This window comes from Perna viridis, chromosome 7 (genome assembly GCF_037379345.1).
Source record: "Perna viridis isolate PV_CMFRI_1.1 ecotype Kerala chromosome 7, ASM3737934v1, whole genome shotgun sequence".
In the NCBI taxonomy this organism is placed as follows: Eukaryota; Metazoa; Mollusca; class Bivalvia; order Mytilida; family Mytilidae; genus Perna; species Perna viridis.
The window spans coordinates 40674070-40693823 of record NC_142451.1 but is presented as its reverse complement, the minus strand read 5'-3'; the positions used below and the strand labels follow the sequence as shown (position 1 = coordinate 40693823).

The window sequence follows — 19754 nt, the reverse complement described above, 5'->3', positions numbered from 1 at the left end:
GAAAGGAAAGTTGACAATTCTGAATGAAAAGTCATCACGTTTGTCGTAAAGTTTGGTCAATAGTTTTCCTTTACCATCGATTTCTAAATGTAGTATCCTTTATCTCAAGTTCCTTTGGGTAGATGTGATGTATTAAATCCCCGAAATTAGGATTGTTTAAAGATAATACGTCATCTATGTAGCGGAAACCGAGATTGAAGGATCTAGCCAAACGATATATTTTCTTTCTGATCAGATCAACTATAAAGTCAGCCTCATAAGAGTGAAGGAATAGGTCAGCAAGTAAAGGAGCACAATTTGTTCCCATTGGAATGCCGACCGTTTGTTGAAAAACACGTCCACGACACTGGACAAATATATTGTCGATTAAAAATTCCAGCATTTCGTAAACATCTTCCTCTGTATATTTCGAAGATGATTTTGAATTATTTCTTACAAAGTATGAGGAATATCTACCAAGAACTTTATATTTGTATCTAGGTGTACCATCTTTTTTGGAAAAACAACGATGTATAATGTTTTTTAAGTCGGGATTTTAACTGAGTATGGGGAATAGAAGTATACAGTGTTGAAAAATCATAGGTTTTAATGCTATTATATTCAGATAATAGTCTTGAACTGATTGTCTCCAAAAGATCTTTCGAATTTTTCAGGATCCACATTGAATTAATACCACTACGGGAGTAACAAGTGTTGTGGTAGGACTGCAGACCCTCTTTGACAGTTGTGAGTATAGACGTTAAAAGTATTGAAAGAGGTTTGGTGATACATTTTGCAGATCCAGCTATGAAACGTTGTTTGTATGGATTCTTGTGAAGTTTAGGAATCCAGTACGTAGACAGTAAATCACAATCATCGTCCTTGGTAGAGAGACCAAAAGAGGATAGCACAGATTTATGGTTTTCCACAATCTCTTCTTTGGAGAGAGTGGTAGCAGTATAGGTCTTATCACTGCTATTATTTTCTACGTCTACCTCTAATAATAAACATTGGATATAAAACGTTTTGCAGACAAAAACAATGTTGTTTTGGGCTTTGTCTGCTGGTACGACAACATATTTGTCATGTATAGAAGACAATGTTAAAAATACAAAAGTAGTCCAGGTTATTGTGGACATGGCCAATATAAATAGCTCGAAGATGTGTTTCATCGACTTATAAATAATTCTTTAAACGTCACTTGTGAAGTCGATTATCCAATGAGATTAGCGTACTTTAATAATATGCACAGAAAATATAATTATATTGCATTTAACGAAGTCCAGTAGACCCAAATCAGATTTTAAAGACTTAACATAACTAGCAGAAATATCCAGGAGACGAAGAAAACGAAATTTATTTTTTGTTTTTGTTTTTGGACTGTAAATAAAACATACTATTTCAAACCATATTGTTAAACCATCGACAAACTATGCAAACTTATTTTTTCAACATTAACATTAATATTGAACTTTTTTTCTTTTAAAATTCTACCTTTTTATGGCCTGCAAAAGAGAATGAATAAGAAATATACATAATAATTTGTTTGAAATATAAATGTACCAACAAATCTATAGCGATATACGCTAAGTAACACATTTTCAAGTACAATGTACTCTCAATATAGTTAGTTTTTATTAAGTGTTTCAAGTGTTCTTTCTGTAATGTACTCAAAGCTCCTAAAAATCTCATAACAAATAAGTAGATATACGTATATACTTCCGTTTTATGTTTAATAGTATACAGTATTCTTGTAGACAATAACAGAACTCCAGGCTATTTCCGACAATGAAGTCCTTAAACATTAAAATTCTATTCCGCCTCAAAATAACCATTCAAAACTACTCCCCCATTTCTGCAACACAAATTTTCTCAAGGCAACCATAAAGGTCGAGTAGTTCCGATCGCTAAAACAACATTCTATAACGTGTCTTCAATGTCAACTATAAGTCCAGACTTTTCGTCTGAACTGCTTTCATTTTCCTCTTTCTTACCATAGTCATTTTGTTTTTCATCATTCTCAGAGCCTGTATTTTCATTCACGTTATCCTTGCTAGTTTGATTGTCATCACTATCCTGAGTACTACTATCTTCTTTTGGTTCATTGTCTATAATTAAAGAGTTTTTCCCATCGTCCATATTCGTGTCATTACTTTCTTTATTTTCATCTTTAACTGAATTTCTAACACTAATTTCTTTGACGTCATCATTATCCTCGAATTTCGTCTCCACCACGTCTTCGTCTAAATCTTTCACTACAATATCATGGCCATGTAACTCGTCAAATTGGTCGCTGATCACAACTTCGATCCCTGACTCGTGTCTCTGAGGTCCATTGTTTTTATCTTGAATTTTCCGCATACTTCCGGCCAACGGTGAACTAACATCGTTTGTGCTGTGTCTTTTTCTACTGCTTGTGCTACTTCGTTTATTACCATCTTCTTCAAATTGCCCAGATCTACTCCTTCATTTTAAAAAGAATCAAAATTAAAATGTATCAAATGGATGTATTTTTAAAGATCTAATCATATCAAAGTCTAATATTGTAACCTTGTCCAGTTTCTCGATTGCTAATTTTCAAGTATTATGTAAAATTAACATGTTTGCGGGTACAATGAGTTATTTTTGCAGTTTGAAAATTAGTCAGTGGATTGATCAAACAGCGTTAAAAATATATATATTGCAGATATCCTTTTTTAATTTTCTATGTCTATGATACAACATACAAATAAGGAGGCTGATATAGCCTAACTGAATTTTAATGATGATGTGTAAGTGTTGCTCATCTAGTCGACATCATATAGGAAATTCAACTGCTACAACTAACACAAATTAACCCTGCGTATACCTCCTTTGTTTTTGATGCCGTAGCTTCATGATGAGTACAATTATAGCAATAATCGCCAAGGTAATCAGTATAACTGCTAAGATCCATAACTCTGGAATTAAATATTAGATAAATTCAAACCAAATACGCAAAGTCCGCGGTATATTTCAGGAGAGCACTGTCAACTAATTTTCTCCACGGTTACTCATTTTTGCGATATCATCACGTGGCTAAAAATATATCTTCTTTTAAAGAGACCTTTTCGCTGTAATTTATTTTCGCGCCTTTTTTTTCTTGCTCGCAAAACGAATAAAAAATAAATCTTTCGAGAATATATGTTGGTTTCAGTTAAAGTAGACACTTTTCTGAATGGAACGTAATTGTAAAATTTGTTTTTGGTAATTTCTGCAGAAACACCAAGTCAATTTTACAGAGGCCCATTTTGATATGTTATGCTTTATTGTTTGAAGCTGAATGCTGTCATCAAATTTTATCAACAATCCACGATAGCTTTCAATGTTTCATTCTTTGTGAATATTTTTTAAAAACAAAAATGAACTGTAATTTCAGAAATTCATTAACATATATTAAGTAGCACTCCAGCTAAGGATCATGCAAAATGTGATTTTTGGGTAAAAAGCCTACATATTTTTAATTTTGATATTTTGTTTGAAATGCCATAGTAAACAGAAATTAATATTCGGTTTTTCACAAAACCCATGCTCTTAGGAGATAAACATTATATAGAATGCACTATAGATTTCAAAATTAAGGGAGATAACTCTGTAAATGCAATCAATACAATAGAATCTATTAGATTTTCAATGTTGATTATCTCATAAGAGCAGACAGATTTGAATAAATAATTATGCATTTCATGATATAGACCCATAAATTAACTTCATATCAAAAATAAAAATATGTAGCCTTTTTTTAGGTGTATCACATTTTACAGAATTTTACATGATTCTTACAAGGATTACTACTTAAATGTGGAGCTAGACATTTCTGATTGATAAGTAGCTACAAATGCATAATTTAGGACTGTCATTAGTGCTAATTTTCCAGCGAATTAATCATGTCTATACCCGTTGTTTAGATAAAATTAAATTAGACAGGAGGCGATTCATGCATGTTAAAAACCCACCGAATTCACCTTTATTTCTAATTCAAGAACAGTTACAGACCACATAACCAGTCGTAAGTTTGCCATTCGGATCTTGCACTTTCGGTATAAAAGTGGTATTTTCTGTCAAACCAACAGATGTGAATACAGGAATTCTATCGTTGTGCATAGAAATATAGCACAATTTTCTTTGTTTAGTGGCTTTTCTACACCATGAATGACATCCACCAAAGGCAGTGTCTGAATCTTATATGTACTGATACTTCTTAAAATACTGATCATTTCAAAAGCTAAAAACGCATATATATATAGAAGAGTCTGAAAAATTCCGAACGATGTTAGAACTGTCAAATTTGCAAGCAAGTTGTTGGTCGTTCCCTACACGGGTCTCAAACTCATACCGCTGTGACATTTATGGCAACACCGCCTGCACTAAGTCCAGCGCCCAGTATAAATAATTATACAAGTCTAAAGGACTGTACAACGATACCGATAAAGATGTTAACACACCATAATAAAATATATAATGGGCAAAATTTTCATTTAACAAATGACCTTCTTCATTGCCTTAAATAAACTGAGTGTATATGAAAGTAAGTGGTCTGTGAACACAACTCACTACCTAATCAGGTGAATATCTGTGACATATAAAATTTTATCGACAGTTACAAAGAACTTAAACATTGTGTCACACACACACTATATATATATATATGTGACAAGTGGTTGCTTCAGACAGTCGGTCTACCAATAACTCTCATCATTACATCATTACATAATATATTTACTGTTGGAGTCAGACGACTTTCTTTTTGGTTTTGGTGATGGTTCGTTGTCTACCGTCTTTCCTGTCGCAAAAAAAAAAAAAAAAAACAATATATACATTTTCATTGTCTTGCTTATTTCCTAGCCAGTTCGTCTCGTCAGTTTACTGTTTTGTCTGGATTCTGTTTATCTACTCAAGGCTTTAATTCGTTCATTTAATTCTTATAAAGAGTCTCTTTCATCTGTTTGTTAAGTCGAAGGGATAAGGCTAGAGCTTTGCCTCAATATATGAATACAAATCGTTCAAACTGTATAATAGTATTTTCTAAAAATCGAAATATAATTACACTACGTTAAGCACTACGTTATACTAGTACAAAAAATTCAATCGCGTGTATACTAGTAGGGAACGACAGAAAGTGGAAGTTTCCTATTTGGCGAACTCCCTCCTACGTTCACTTTATCTTACACAGGAAGAAACCTGCAATTGCAACCCGCTTGGTGTGTTGCTAAAGACAAGAATTGCTGAAGCACCTGATACAAACCCAGGTTTTAGTCGGGTTCATGCTGCTTGTTATGCATGCACTTTTTAATTCAATGTTTCGTTACTTTCGCTGCTGTTTTCTTTTTTTATGTTTCTTAATTTTGTTTTTGTTGTTTGTTTTCATTCACTTGTTCATAATTTATCGTTACAAAAGATGCATGTTCAAGATTATTCATAACATTGCAACAAACGTCTCAATTCTGTTAAATAATTTATTATGATATTCTAATATGACGTGCTTCAAAGCTCTTTATACCACATCCGTTGTTATAACGTGATGAACACATGATCAACATTTCGTGCAACATATAGATTGCGTCTATCGCTCAGGGTAAAACAATGGGACATAAGTGGTCAGCTCGTGTTAAAACAATGATAAAATGGAGTTTTCGTGACTTATTTTCTAAACTTCACCTGTTGTTTGTTCCAGTTCTTTGGTACTCATTTCAGGTTGGCCAACCGTTGAGACTTCTGTAAAAATAATTGCTGATTTTGTAACACCAGCTTCTGTCAAAACTTATTTGGAAATAGCACCTATAAATTTGCCGGTTTCAATACGACTGAATTATCCCAAAATGAACCGTAAATTTTGAAAACAAAATAATGCAAACTGGAACTGAAGTCGCACTGGCGATACAAAAACACAATTGTTTCATATACAAAACCAAATACCTCCTCCAATCTGATTATGTTAAGCGAAAAATCAGTGAAACGGCAGAAAACTTTTCATATCTTAAATATGAAATCGCTACAACCATTTAACATCAATTTCCGTTTTATAAAGCATCTATAGAATACTTCTGACTAACTTCATAAGCACAAAAAATAGAAAACTAACCATTATCTCTCATTTCTGTGCTTTCATAGTCCACGTGACCTTAAAAAATTACAAGGTATTAAATTAAGGAGATAGACCTAGGTACAAATCATAGGAATGTTTACATCAGTTTCATGTAAGTATCAAAGCAGCTTGGATTGATTTCATTCTGTGTTAAATGACAGCTTGATAAAGTGGTGAAATTGAATATGGTTTAAACATATCACTGATTTCCAAGAGTTATGTCTTTTACCCTAGGTCGACCACCTTAGGTACTGCTTGTTTTAATGTGCGATTCAACATTAATTCTCATAGTTTTCTATAGTAGCATTTTAACAGAACCCTAGTAGCTCCTGACAAGTTACAGTGAAACTAAACTAAACATCTGGTAGACTTTCAAATTGCTTCGGTTTAGACAGACCAAGGTTCAAAAACATTTAAACTGACTTTGAGGCACTATAACAAGTGTCTGGTTTAGACAGGTTTCAGATGTTTCATGGTTCGGTTTAGACAGCTTTTATTGTATTTAAAGTAACCAAATGGTCAACTCCCTTCCCCTGGAAGGAGTTAATCCTTTCAAAATAGATAACCGTTATCAGTGAAAAGTAGTCGAAGTAAATATTCATTACGCATCAAATACCAACTGTAATAAAATGCAGGCTATATGTAAGGCTGTTTACATGTAATTTACCTCTTGCATCAGGAAGTCCAACTGTTGATAAATCTATTGCTAAAATTGAAATCGAAACAATAGACATTATGGATGTGGTACTTTCGATTATCAATACTCACATTATTTTAAGTTATCACCTTAAAATTTAATTCAAGTTATAATTCCGTGTCTTAAACACGAAATTTACAATAAATAAAACTGACATTTTTTGTATTTAAGATCCACTAAGTCGATCCCAGAGGGTATTCACCAACCAAGTAGTCCGACTCCGAATTATGTCATATTTTATCTACCGTATTTATAAAATTTTGCAGTATTTGAAATTTAAAAATACTTAAAACACTGATAGTTTTGGTTTTGGTTACTTCTTGTATATAACTAATATTTTAATTATGATTTTAATACATATTTGATTTTAATGCTGCTGATGAGAGCTTGAAACACGTGTATTGATACGTGTACAGCATATCAAAATTGACAATTTATAACACTCCTATTTTTTTTTATTTATATATTGTATCTGATACGCATTAAGCAGATGACGCTCACCTGCCGGCGCACCTGGTCCGTGCTCCCAGTTTTTAGTGGAGTCAGAGTTGCTCGTTTACCTTTGTTACTTTGTATGTATTAGTTTGGTTATTGTATGTTCTTTATTGTGTTTGTCTGTTTTCCATGCCTGGTCTTTGTCCCTGGATTACATTCTTTTGATTTCCGTCTAGTAAGAAATAACTTTATATACTTGTCATACTTCTTCATGCATATTTCTTTTCTTTATGCAATTTTTAATTTTTTTTTTTAAATTTTGATATAGATTTTTTTTTAATTTTCAATTCTTTTTTTGTATTCCAAAATAGTTGTTAACTGTACCTAATATAGCATATACCATAATACGTCAACAGAATAGGAATTAGTAATATAAACATACCTGGTGCTGTTTCTGCTTCCGAGGTTTTTTCCTCATCTGTATAAAAATAAAATCAATAATCGATCTAGTATTATATATTTAAGTGCCAACATTTACAAGACTATATTTATTGCCAAATCTGTTTATTGCTAGTGATATTGTGTTTTTATGTTACGACTTGTTGTCCTTGTCTGCATTTTTTATGTAACGTCTTCTTGTCCTCATCTCCATGATTTATGTTACGTCTTCTTGTCCTTGTCTGCAGTTTTCATATATAATCTATTAATTGGGTTTGCTATATTGCCAATGTAGATCGTCTTTGTTTTATATTTATTTCAGCCCAGGCCATTTTTTTTATGTTAATGTTTTTGAATTGTCCCACCGCTGACGCGTCGTTGTTTTGTCAATATTTATGTAGGTAACATATAGACAAAGTGAAAAACCACTTAAATATTCTATATGACTTTACTATAATGAACAGAACAAATATATTATCATAAAAGAAAGTTCATCTCCCTATCTCCTTGTGTGACAGATTTGGCCGAAGACTGTGTTAATACAGATTCCTGTATGAGGTTAGTACTTCAATGCTACGTTTGTAATTATAAAAAGTTGATTTCATAAATAAAATTTGATTTTTCAAACTCGAAAATATTAGTGCGAGTTATTGATAGATGTGGTTGGTTGCCTTACAACACAAAGCTTCTTCTGTAAGAGGAGTGGGTACTTCCCTTGTGCTGATGTCATCTGTATATTCTTCGAATAGCAGACTGTCATGAAACTGGACATTTGAGACTACAAAAAGATTGACTTATAGTGTTGAACGAATTATAAAAAATAAATGATCTGCTTGAGATTTCTCTAAAAAGTAGTTAACAAAATACTTTTTTATCCTTGAATGAGTAAATTTTAAAAAGGTCCATTCATGATATTACATTGAACATGAATTCCTGCAAAAAAGTCCTTCAAGGTCATGAAAATGTAGGATTGGTTTGAAATATTTGTACACACAAAATATTAATGTTAAATTTCGTTCACACAGGCAAAAAAAAACATGTTTACCATAATGGTAATTAACATGCCTCTCCACATCTTTTCAAAAATACCTGGAAGGATATGTTCAGGATCAGTATGGTGAAAATGCGTTTCTGTGTTTTCTTATATATTTTCGAAAATAATATGAAAACGTATTCTTTCCGCATCTGACATCTTATTGAAAACATATAAATACCATATGATTTTTTTTTTACTTATTTTACCCTTATCTGTAAAGAGTAATCAAGGGAACCAAGTTTCTAGAGGAAATCAAAGGAATGTAAAAAAAAAAACATGAAGACGATAACATTTAGGTGATTTTCGACAAACTTCTAAATATTGTAAAAGGTAAGGTATTGAAACATCATAAACGACGGGAATATACATAAAAAGCTAAATTTGAAATGGAAACTGCTGTTGTGGATAAAGGTTCCAAATAAATGAAAATATAGGTACAAATGATTCGCTGATTTCTGTTTTTGAGGCACTGATTCCCTGGATATGAATTATGGACACGGTAACTTTCTGCTTATATTGTAATATCACCCTAAACTCTATAAGCCAGATTTAATAAATAATTACAAATTTCCCTAAAATTTGAACGAAGTACGCTTACCTGACATACAGACGCCCCTTAGGTCAGTTTCGCAGTCCACGTATTTAACCAACAAGTTACATTCGTCTTTTCTCGTGACCATTGGGCATTTACGGGCTACAGCTAAAAAGGATAAAGTAACCATATCTTGAACAAAATAAAATTGCTTGGTGCACCGCACTAATTTTCCTATTTGTTTTAGAATTATGGGTCACAATATAGCAGCATTGCAATGTTTTGACGTTCTTTGCATTTTCTGACCAATAAAAAAATAGTTTGGCTTCAGATATTATTATGCAATTTACAGCGCGAGCAAATTGTTCATTCAATTAAGAATGTTTTGGAGTTTTTGTTCGTTGGTGTTGTTTTGTTTTTGTTAGTATTTTTCAAGATTGAATTTTCTCTTGTTCTTATTTTATTTTATAAGCGGCAAATTACTCATGTCACTTATGCTATTGACCAGGTTCCTAGATTAAACAACACATATATTCAAGGCATAAAAATACAAAAATACTGATAGCATTCGATTAATTAAACTTTGAATTAATGTTACCAGATCAAATGGATTCGTAAATAAGACTAGATGCAGAGGGAAGCAATTCTGCGGGGCGTACGCCCGACACATCCATCCTAGGATCCGCGCCTGGTTACTTATTATTTAGAAACCAAAAACTGAATGTGCGTTGTAACCAGGCATTTTCACATAAAAATCTAAGAGCTTGAGTAAATTCTTCCATGTAACACAGTTGGGTATATTCGACTTGTAGTAAATATATATTCGTAGATTATTCACTTACAGCCCTTCAGATATTCCCGCCCGACTGATTTAAACCATTGGTGCCCCCTTTCTTGCAATTGCAGGCTATCCGGAAGTTGGTAGGTTGGCACATTTATACTAAGAGTAGGTAATGACCAGCCGAACGAGGTACAGAAGTTCGTGGCATTAATAATATTTTGTTCTGTTGGTGAATTTTTCCTGACATTTATAAAGGTGTCAACTGAAAACAAAATATTGACTAGTAAGAACTTGATACGGAAAATTAGCAAATCAATACACCTTGTAGACGCTCTTACTTAAAATGTTATTAAAAAAAACCAAATACGTGAAACCTCAAGCTGTCATTTCATCAACGTGCAAATGATGTCGCAACATTCATTATGCAATAAACCATAATTTTTGGTAAATTTTACAGGTTAACATTATTTTTTTAGATAAAGGATGCGTATAAAGTAAATACTCTTTCAGAAGTTGACTTATAACGAAAATGGATTTTAAGAATATGCCAAAGAGACAACAACCCTACCGGGATAAAAAAAAAGATATAAGCTCAAGGGCGTTCATTGGTCTTCAATAAACAACGAGGAAACACTCACACCCCAGGTAGGCTACATGCTGACTCCAAAACAACATTATATACTGGTACAGCGACCATGTCTATTATGATATACTTTTCATTGATGAATGATACTCAACGCTTGCAACGACACGCATTACTTTTCAGGGCCGAATGTGACTGAAGTTGATCGAACTTCTTTATTATGATACTAAAAAGAAACTTACCACAGCTGTAGTTGAGTTTGGTATATCCTGGCAGTCTTTCAAACACAATTTCAGTACACAATCCTTCATAATTTTAAGACAAAGACATTCAATCAAGATAAATGTATATTATGAAATATCCATACATCGTGTGAAAATCGATGATGAAGCATGGGGCAGACTAAGATGTATTTTGTTTTTTGTAGTTTTTTTTTTTTTTTTTTTTATATATAGCAGTTAAAATACTGTGTATTTTTATCACGGCGATGTATTAAAGTTGTATTTCAAAGAATTTAGTATGTTTTGTTTTCAATATATAATTTTCTTATATTATTTTTCTTTGATTCTTCAATAATTTGGCTCATGCGCTAAGTGGTAATGCTTTTATCCCTTCTTCTTTCGCATTTGTTTTTCAACGGTTCTTACTCTGATTTCTCTAATAAAACAATTTAACTACAACATACTGCTATAATCGACTGCACTGTCATTCTGACAACCTCGGATGAATCTCTCTCCACCAATCCAAGCCGACTCACTAATGTTCATCATATCTATCAGTGATGTCAGGTTACTTCTGATCAATATGCTCCTCGGAAACAGTGAACTAGAATCGGAACTTTGATTGGTGCACGCAGCGTCTACGTCATCAAAGCCAGACGCGGGAATCATGGTAATATTAAGACCTATTACAAAAGGAAATGTGCATAACATTAGTAGGGATGGAGCGTCAACTACATTATGCATGTACTCTAAAACATGAATGACTCAAAATCGTTGTGTTTGAAGTGGCGTGCTTCGGAAATGACGTATGCAGTAATGATGTGATTACCTGACCTTTTAACGCAGACGCACATTATGTGCTATAGTAAGTCTCGCATATTTTCATTGGTCGAGACATCAGCGATATAACGATATAGCGGTACATCGTGTACACAGTCAAATTTTATTAATACCTCAAAAGTAAAGCCTTTATAAAATTACTAAAAGTTAACTTTTTCAATCAGATATCGTAACGAAGAAGAGTAAATTGGGTAAATACTTCATTCCATTCACAAACATACAAACAGACAAAAAAAAAAACTCATTAAAAGCATTGAACTTGCAAAAATTCCTCAGCTTTAGAAAGGCTGTAAATCTTGTTACTACAAATAACGTATGTTACATTTTCATCATGGGACACAGAAAGAAAGCCAAATAGAAGCACCCTGCGGTATCACAAAGGAAAATTGGAAAAAGACACTTTCAAGGACTTACCGTTAGAAAGCACAACATTGATCAGAAATGCAAAAATAAAGTAGATATCCGCCATCACGATGAACCATAAACCCGTGTTTATTAAAGCGTTATTAAATAATTTACTGCGGAAACACTCTTTCACATCCGTTGTACATTGTGATATCGCGATAACTCGGAAATATGTATGTATGAATTCTCACCATGAACTTTACGAAAAATAACAAACTAGATGAGAATAAGGAAGAATTTTAGTGTTTGAATAGGTATAATAATTTTAATAAGTATTAAAACAATGAAACCTACATTTTTTTATGTGTGTGTGTGTGTGTGTGTTAACTAAGTGCTGGATGATTAATTGCTCACGAGAAAGATATTCTCGGTAACATAACTTATAATGATTATTGTTTCACATCGCTAATTTTCATTTAGTGACAAGTTATATTTCGGCTGAAATATTATCTATCTAAACAACGGAAGGTTAAATGTTTGTTAGTTTCCTTTTTTTTTGTTGGTGTTTTCTCTTTTTAACTGTTAGCTTATCAAACAATCCTTAAATGGACGTTTTTGTAGTCCAATGTTACAAAGATAAGTAGCACTCCAGCTAGGAATCATGCAAAATGTGATTCGTCGGTAAAAAGCCTACATATTTTTATTTTGGATATTTTGTTTGAATTGCCGTAAGTAAATAGAAATTTACATTCAGTTTTCTGTTATATTCCGTGTTCTTATGAGATAAAATTATATAGAATGCACTGCAGATTTCAAAATTAAGGGAGATAGTTCTGTAAATGACAACAATAGAATCTGTTGAATTTTCGATGTTGATTATCTCCTAAGAGCAGGCTGATTCGAATGAATAATTACACATTTTATTGTACAGACCCATAAAACAACTGAATTACAAAAATAAAAATATGTAGCCTTTTTGAGGGTGTACCACATTTTTCATGTTTTGCATGATTCTTACAAAGACCGCTACTTAATATGTATATTTTTAACTGAAATATCCATGTTTTAAGAGTTAAAACACTTGTGAACAAAATGACTAAGGAAAATAAAAAAAGTTTTTGTACGATATAACATTGCAGGGATATGAAGGGTAATAATAAACTTGCCAAACTGATAAAATCTATGCAGTAGTCAAAAGGAGAAGTAAAAAAGAAAGGCAATATCACGGTAAAAAACCGGAAAGTTGACAACCATCGCAATGGTCCTTGTTTGATTCAGGCATTTCAAAATGAATGATGAGTTAAACCGGGCATTATATCGTTTAACCTCCCGCTTCTATTACGGTCAGTTATTTCCGGTATAATGGTGTCCTTTTTTTAAAGCTCCATCATTAATCATAATGATTACCCCGCAGCCAAATAAATAAGAAGCGTTTCTTTAAATAATCAAAATTAGAGTTCTATAATTGTTGTAACTTAAAGATATCGACGGTATAGTTATGGACGACTTTTTTAAATTTTTACCATTTATAATTTTTCCTCTTTGCCATAGCAATATTATTTAAGCATTGTTTCAACAAACGTTTTGCATTCAAATCGGAACAAAATGTGTTCCTCTGCTCTCTGACCTATTTATTCACTCTTACGAGGCTGATCTAATCCAAAGGATGGAACATCGTTTAGCCAGATCACTTGATCTCAGTTTCCGCTATATAGATGACCCTAATATCGTTCAACAGTCCAAGTTTCGGGGATTTTATATATCGCATCTACCCCAAACAACTTGAGATAAAGGATACTACAGATACTGTGAAGTCAGTCTCATATCTTGACCTACACTAAGAGATCGATGGTAAAGGAAAACTTTTGACCAAACTATACGACAAATGCGATGTTTTTTTTCCATTCCGTATTGTCAACTTTCCTTTCATCTGGACTTTTTATATTACAACTCATACGTTATGCCAGAGCTTGCCGTAACAACGCTAGACTTCTTACAAGTAGGCTTCTGGAACAGGGTTGTGTTGCTAGAAGATTGAAGTCATCACTACAGAAGTTTTTCATCGTGAACTCGAGAATTGTTACGGTGTATCCATCTGCATCATGAAAACTGATTTGTTTAACGTTTCATAGTTTTCCTTTCCTGTTTCGTCTACCCCGGACTTTACTTTTTATGAACACCTCGGCAAGTGTTTCTAGAAAAGCATAGGACGCTTACCCTACCTGTGCACCTGGTCCATGCTCCAGTTTTTGGTGGATTCCGAGTTGCTCATTTATTTTTGTTACTTTGTACGTATTATTTTGGCTACTGTTACTTTGTATGCATATCTGCAAAAAAAACTACACTTTTCAATTGGGTAATTCCCGAGAAAAAATGCGGTCAATTGTGATTCATTATAATTTTCCTTTCCGGGCAGTGATGTAAATTAGTATATACAATGACCTCCGCTTTTGAACTCATCATGTACATCGTCATTTTCAATTTAGAAAATGTAAATTTTCGATTCTAACTTTATCATGGAAGGTTTTGGGTTAATGTAGGAGGAAACAATACTCTCTAAACTTGCATTAAGAATGCTGAATCCATTTATCTTTAGGGACAATATAAGTTCAACCTGAAAGACTCACTACTTATCATGCTCAATAAATGGTGTCAGATAAATATTCTTCATTGCCAGCTTAGAAATAAAGGAGGTAGACCTGGGGTAAGGGACACAAATCTTACAATTCACTGGAACGGTTGTATTCAACATTTTATATCAATCTCATTTAAGCATTGAAGTAACTTGGACTGATTTCATTCTGTTTCAAAGAAAGCTTAAAGGCTTTGGTGAAATTGAATTAGTCCGAATTTTCTCTGACTCTGCAACCCTCCTCTTTTTTATTTGGATATTGATATGTCGGGTTGGGGTCAGAACGATGTACCAGGTCAGAACGATGTACCATACAAAAAGAGATTCAACGGTACCGCGGAGTACCGCCTTTCACACGCTTCTAACGACTTTTAGGTTGAAATCGTGTGCAGGTGATGCATACCTTGTTCGATTCAGGTTTCATTTTTTCATGCTGATGTAAGTTTTATCGGCTTTTTGTCATCAAATCTCGGTAAAAATAAGTTTGAAAACCTTCACCCATGGTCAGCAGCCATTTAATTTCGATTTCCAACGTTGCATCACGCAAGCGAGATCTCGTCGAATGCAAATGAGTTTTTGTCATGCACATATGGTCACGTGACATCAACAAACACCGCCTACTTTGTGTGTCTAAACAAGCTTGTGTACTGGGACAACATGGATAATTCTGAATTGGGGCACTGGATAGATTTGGAATCGAAAGAGACCATCGTAAATTTGGTGGATGCATATTTCAGTGTGACTTTCAACAAAAGTTTTAGTAAGTTTCACTTAACTTTTCATTATTCATATCCCTTATTCTTTGTAATCCAGTTCCCGCAATTTTGTTCCCTAAAATTGAACCAAATTATGCGACATGCATTTTTTTTCTCGAAAAAGCGACACCATCAAAATGGTAGCTTTATATTTTTTATTCCATTAGCACAATCCTAGTACCCAAGCACACCAGATATTTATACCCCCACTGACATATACCTTATCAAGGAACAGGTGCAGAAACTAAGGAGCCATAAGATTTCTTCATATGAAATTTATGAAGGCATAACCCAAAATGAATTGGATGCTATATGTATTTGTCATTTAGTTAAAAATAATCTTGATTTTTTTTCTGTTTATCCATGAACAAATGAATTAGGAATGGGAAATAAAAAAGTGAGGATGTCTTGTCAAAAATGCAATATATCCAAGTATTGGAAATGTTCTGTGAATTCAATGAATGATTCAAGTCAATAAACAGTTTAAATGATCACTAGAAATAACAACTTTTCAATTAACTGATTTTTGCTTCAGGTATCAAAGAAGGTTATGCTAAAAAATGTTCAGTTGCATATGATGAGGCACATTGCATATCAGAATGGCATGTTGTATATAGTGACATAAAGAAATGTATGAAGTACCGTTAGTAATCTACATGAATGTATTGTAGATATACATAAAATGGCAATTACAACATGTAACATTACTAGCAAATTATTATATATCTAAATAAAAGCAAACCCAAATTGTACTGGTAGCTGCCTCCCAATATCTATTAACGTATGTTTTACATGAAAAGGGTACTGTTTGAGTTGGCACACATTATATTTATTTTTTTTTACATTACACGATAAAACACGTATTTAATTTTACAGGTGATAAGATTTTAGAGAGGACTATAGAAAAGTTATTCAAAGTATAATAGATTGCACAATCCTCAATCTATCTGCGACTTCAACCAAAGACATAAAAAAGGACATATTTTTTTTGTATTGGAGCTAAGGCATGTGATGTGTCAGTTTTACCAAACAATTAAAAGATATATATATATAGGTCTGAAAAATTCCCAACGATGTTAAACCTGTCAAATTTACGATGCAAATTTTTGGTCGTTCCCTCCGCAGGACTCGAATTCGTACCGCTGTGACATCTATGGCAACACCGCCTGCACACAGTCCAGCGTCCTAGACCACTCGGCCAGCTAGGCTATATAAAATATAGCTTTCGCTGACCGGGACATTCCTCCTCGTAGGATTAATCTAGGGCTGTAACTTAGTACACGATATATGGTAGTACGGGACAGTTCATTTAGTTATTATGTAGGATAGAGGATCAAATTAATGATGCATGTCACAACAAATCAATATTAATCATATATATATATGTACATTTGTATATCTGCAAATTGAAACAGCTAACATTTGTGCTGGCTCTCAAATCCTAAAAACACAATGTTTTTTGTATAGAATGATGTTTATGGCATTGAGGCACAGTAATGGACCATGTCTTATGTTTTATTAATCCGTCTTTGTTCAATATCTGAAGCATCGACCATTTTATTAGCAAGGGGAGAGGGATCTTTTATAAAATGTTCCAAATTCCTGAAAAGAATTGTTTTATTCCTACATTGAAAAGTAGAATAATAATGATTCTATATTTTCCCAATTACTAAACAAGGCAGTTTTTTCTTCAAAATGAAATATTGATTTCGGTTGCTTCTGAATTAAAACTAAAAATTTTTGCTTGTGCAACAAAAAATTCTTATCTGACATCAAATTCCTGCCCCCTAAATCCTACAAGAATATTGTCACTGGAAGATGTAGCTGAATTTACTAGTGTATAAACATGTTTTATTTATGATGCGTGCACATGGTAATGGAGACAAATGCAACATTTTTCTCTAAACGTGTAGTTACTCAAGTAAATTATAAATAAACTTTTAATTAACTAATGTGAATGTTATAACTTTCACCATTACATAAAAATGTGAAGAAAACTCCTCAGCAATTAAACATATACAAATACAAGAATGTGTCCAAGTTAAAATAAAAAGCTTTGCCAAGTGCAGCATGCTATGACCACAGACAATTAAACTCTGCAAGTGTGGACACAATATTGGTTATTGACACACTTAACATAGAGACTTACAGTACATTATGGACACAACAAATCATTTGGACACAATATTGCAATATTTTGAAATTCAATATACGTATAAACGTCTGCTTTAGAGTGCATTCGTGGATCACTTTGTACTTCATTAAAAAATAGGGTTAATTTGGTAAGCATACTCCTTAAAGCTCTTGTATTTAGGCTTGGATTTCATATGGTATACATTAGAAAAAAGTTTCAAAATTGCACCTATTAACTCAAAAACTATAAGAAATATCTGAAATCTGATTGAAACATGTAGGCAAGGACTTTCATAAGAGATGTTAAAAAAAATTGAAAACACACCAGAAATAAAAAAAAAGATGATTTGTTAGGGCGTGGCTTCCTTGATAATTTAAAAACTGTAAAAGATATTTGAAATCTAATAGAAAAATGCAAGCAAGGATTTTGATGTGACATCTATTGTTTGTTTGTTTGTTGGGGTTTATCGTCCGAGCAGCAATATTTCAGCTATATTCAGACGATGAACATAAAATTGATGATAAAATAAACATGAAATGATGATGAAATGAAAAAGGGATGGGACACAAGGACAACAGGGTCGACAAATTTTGGTTGCCACTGAAAATAGGGAGAGGGGGATGGGTCGGGCAATTTAGCCTATTGTGGCGGAGCCCTATGGTTCCTACTCCGGGAGAATACCACAATAGGGTTCTTTAACGTGCGAGGAACGTGGCATCTTTCCCAACACGGTGCACCAATATGGTTTGCGGTCAGGTTTTCCGTATTATATCCTGACAACCCCAGCATGTAACACGCCAGGGGTACCCCATTCAACCACCTGGGGCACACATCCCAGTTGCTCTGTGGGCGGAGCGCCCTAGCCCCCGGCTAGGGTTCTGAGCACTATTTAGTCGCCTTTTACGACAAGCTTAGCGCTGCTGCAGGCCTATTCTTGTTAAACCCGGACCTGCACGGGGGGATGTGACATCTAAAAAAAATAATTTTCAAACTCAAACCAGAAATAAACAAGCTGGCCCCTCCCTTATTCTTACTTGGCTTAAGTCACAACCCAAAAAATCAATCTAAGTTTGTTTATCGCGGTATAGAATATTGTGAAACAATATCATAGGCATTGCTATACTTTTATTGGACTTGTATTGCTAAATTCAATGAATGTCTTGTTTTAGGACCCATTTATACCCCTAATTCTAACCCCCAAAATCTATACTAATCTTCCTGTTGTAGTTTGCAACCTTGTTTTAAATTTTACATAAAACTGCAGCAACAACTATCGGATATAGTTCAAGTAATGCCATTGATAAAGCCTTGTCTGTAATGTTGGGTAAATTTTCAGGCCAAGTATCATAAAAGAAATGTCCTTGATAGAAACCACCAAAACCTTTCGTTGACGAAGCATCTGTAAATAGATGCATGTCAGCGGCTGATGTGAAGTCTAGTTCATAAAACATACTTACTCCGTTCCAGTTAGATAAGACTGAAGCCACATTTTAAGGTCTGATCTACATTCTTTATTATAAATGTACATAATGAAAGCTTTCCTTCACAGATGACATGAGCTTGTATAAGTAGGTAACAAAGGCACGCCCAGGAAGAATAACACGAAATGCAAAATTCAAATCTCCAAGTAATTGTACTAACTCCTTTCTAGTGCAAGATTTTTTAGAAAGTATCACAGAAATGTAGACTGTTATTTTTTTAATTTTATCTACGGGCTATCGTGCCTCCATTCTAACCGTATCTAGAATAATTCTAAGATACTCTAACATACATACAGGACCAATGGTCTTTTTAGCCGAAAGAGGAATTCGTAGTTTGTTAAATATCAAACTTAATAAAGCCATAGTGCGTTCTCCAGTGTCTGTTAGTCTATCAATGGTAAGAAATTCATCAAGCAAAAGAAAAAATAACCTCAACATTATAATTGTCTTGAGCAATCCAGCATATACTGGAAGAAAGAGTGTCAAATAAACGTGGACTTGATCGGCAACCAAAAGGCAAACGTACATAATGATAATACTGATTGTTCCACTTAACACAATACGGATGCCACTGATCTTTTGCAATGGGAAGTTGTTTGAAAGCATCCGAGATATCCACCTTACAGCATAAACTACCTTTTCCATATCTTTGAATAACATTAATACCATCATCTATTTCAATATATGTCAAAGAACATAATTCCTTTTCAATTAAATCATTTATACTAACATGATCATTCTTATGAGGAGATGATAAATCTT

The 19754-nt window shown here is 33.4% G+C and overlaps 1 protein-coding gene across 1 annotated transcript; it reads right to left on the bottom strand.

Annotated features, from left to right (window-relative positions):
* Window positions 1-1508: 1508 nt before the first annotated feature.
* LOC148612711 (uncharacterized) lies at window positions 1509-12212 on the bottom strand. The gene is made up of 13 exons (XM_088594368.1): window positions 12060-12212; window positions 11270-11488; window positions 10827-10889; window positions 10063-10263; window positions 9287-9388; window positions 8329-8430; window positions 7657-7692; window positions 6750-6788; window positions 6080-6118; window positions 5656-5712; window positions 4721-4780; window positions 2828-2918; window positions 1509-2443 (listed from the first exon to the last, which is right to left on the bottom strand). The coding sequence occupies exons 1-13, from the start codon at window positions 12112-12114 to the stop codon at window positions 1900-1902; spliced, it is 1608 nt and encodes a 535-aa protein (XP_088450494.1). The 5' UTR covers window positions 12115-12212; the 3' UTR covers window positions 1509-1899.
* Window positions 12213-19754: the final 7542 nt, after the last annotated feature.